Raw genomic sequence first — 2,179 nt, 5'->3', positions numbered from 1 at the left:
AGTTCAAATAATCTAGTGTGTATTTAGCGCATCCAGACAAGTGATATATTATCATTGAAAGCTCATCACTCAGGTTATTATTCTTCATGTCCAATGAGCGCAAAGCACATGCATTGCCAAATGATTTTGGAATTCCGCCTTCTAGAAGATTTGATGAGAGTGATAAAAATTCCAATTGAAATGGTAATTTGTTACCTTCTTTTAACATTCCAACTAATCGATTATATATGAAAGATCCAATGACTTCAAAACTGAAAATGCTGAAATGTCTGGTAAAGATCCATTAATATAATTTTCTCCCAAATTCAAATCTTGTAGTGAGTATCTAATGCAACCACTAGATAAACTCTGAAGAATTGATGAAAGGTCTTCGGTTAAATTGTTTTGATGCATGTATAAAGAATGTAAGGTGCATATATTCATGAAGGATTTCAAAACCTCACCCTTGAAACTATTAGAAGAAAGGTCAAGGATCTCAAGAGAATTCATTGCCATGCCAAAATGTTTGGATACAGAATCCTCCAAGTTGTTATAAGAAAGGTCCAACTCAACAAGGTTGGAAGTTATATTTGACACCCATTGAAGTATCACAGGTGACGTGAAGGCGTTCTCAGAAAGATCAAAGGCCAAAAGAGAAGTAGAAAAGTTGAATTTGAAAGGCCTCAATGAAAGGATAAAATGATCAGAAAGGCTACAATCAATTAAGCTTAGCTCTCTTAGTTTTGGTAGCTTGGCAATGTTTTGCAGGCAACTATGACAACTATTAAGACCATGTATGGACCACAAGTAAAGATGGCTTAAAGAAATGAAATTAGACAGCAACTTACCCCTATCGTTGAATTCGAGATCTCCATTATAATCTTCCCCACCAAGATAAAGTTGTTGTAAGTTAGAAAGACTTCCCAGTTGAGATGGTATATATCCTTCAAAATATTGAAGCTGAGGTCAAGATGTTCCAACTTAGAAAGGTTTCCGAGTTGGGATGGTATATTTCCTTCAAATGAATTGAAAGCGAGATCAAGATACTCCAGCTTAGAGAGACTTTGAAGTTCGGTTGGTAAATTTCCTTGAAAAGAATTGCCTCTGAGATCAAGATACTCCAACTTGGAGAGATTTCCGAGTTGAGTAGGGATAGAACCCTCAAGATTATTCGAAGCGAGATTAAGGTATTTCAAATGAGAAAGAGACCCAAACTGACTTGGAATTTTTCCGTCAAAATAACAGCATGAGAGATCAAGGTATCTCAAGTTCCTGAGAGAACCAAGAAACTCTGGGATATGTGAAAAAGAATTGTAACTGAGGTTGAGATACTTTAATTGTTGCAACTCAATCAATGATTGGTGGATCTTTCCGCTGATATAATAAGACCATGATTCAGTTTCATAATCATACTCACCATGAAGGTCGAGGCTTACGATATTAGCAGTGAGGTTGCTGCAGCAAATCCCTTTCCATTGGCAGCAATCAGGAGTGGTCCAAGAAGACAGCATGCCATGGTGATCAACAATGGAAGCTTTGAATCGGAGGAGTGCTTCCTCTCCCTTTCTAAGCATCTTATCTCCTTCTCACCACCAACAATCTGGAATGCCACCAAACACACCATAAATATTATCACTTTCAAACCAATCGGACTCATCACTGACACTCTAATGCTTATCATCACAAACACACAATTCTTCTTCAGAATGTATTAAAAGAGATGATATTGGTATAAGGTTACCATTCCCAGTCAGCCATATATATACCATTCCAGATTCACCCAACCTACACAAACTACAAACATTACATATATGATATAGTCATGTACTTATGGTTAAAATTCAAAATAATTATACAAAAATAATATGCAACAAAATTTTATAATTATTATATTGAAGACGTAACTTTTTGGTGAAGACTATAATTTTTTTTTTAACTCAAATGTTTATTCTGCATTAAAAGCTAAAAATATTTGGAGCAAAATGTTACTTAGTTACTACTATTTTATGATTTTTGAAATTCTGTGTTGTGGTATACTAAGTTTTAAAATTTAATATAGTATTTTATATTTTGAAAAGATTTATTATATATTTTTAATATAATCGTTAAACATGTTAACAAATTATTGGTAGATGTGTCTATTCATTAACACAAAAAAAGGCCTTTAACGTCATCCTAATAACGTCTGCTTAAAAAAAGC

At 34.1% G+C, this 2,179-nt stretch overlaps 1 protein-coding gene across 1 annotated transcript; it reads right to left on the bottom strand.

Annotated features, from left to right (window-relative positions):
- Positions 1 to 213: 213 nt before the first annotated feature.
- Positions 214 to 1,553, bottom strand: LOC114172252 (receptor-like protein 7). The gene is made up of 2 exons (XM_028056843.1): positions 828 to 1,553; positions 214 to 729 (listed from the first exon to the last, which is right to left on the bottom strand). Exons 1-2 carry the CDS (start codon positions 1,551 to 1,553, stop codon positions 214 to 216), a joined length of 1,242 nt encoding a protein of 413 aa, XP_027912644.1.
- Between the last annotated feature and the right edge of the window lie 626 nt (positions 1,554 to 2,179).

This window comes from Vigna unguiculata, unplaced genomic scaffold, assembly GCF_004118075.2.
Source record: "Vigna unguiculata cultivar IT97K-499-35 unplaced genomic scaffold, ASM411807v1 contig_509, whole genome shotgun sequence".
Lineage (NCBI taxonomy): Eukaryota > Viridiplantae > Streptophyta > Magnoliopsida > Fabales > Fabaceae > Vigna > Vigna unguiculata.
The sequence above is the reverse complement of the archived record's forward strand: the minus strand, read 5'-3'. Positions and strand labels throughout refer to the sequence as shown.

Bases quoted from the DNA above. Each gene is read 5' to 3' on its own strand.
- LOC114172252 (XM_028056843.1), bottom strand. From the start codon at position 1,553: ATGCTTAGAAAGGGAGAGGAAGCACTCCTCCGATTCAAAGCTTCCATT. The intron at 730-827 runs GTAAGTTGCTGT...AACATTGCCAAG, and splicing joins TCTCGAATTCAACGATAGGG to CTACCAAAACTAAGAGAGCT.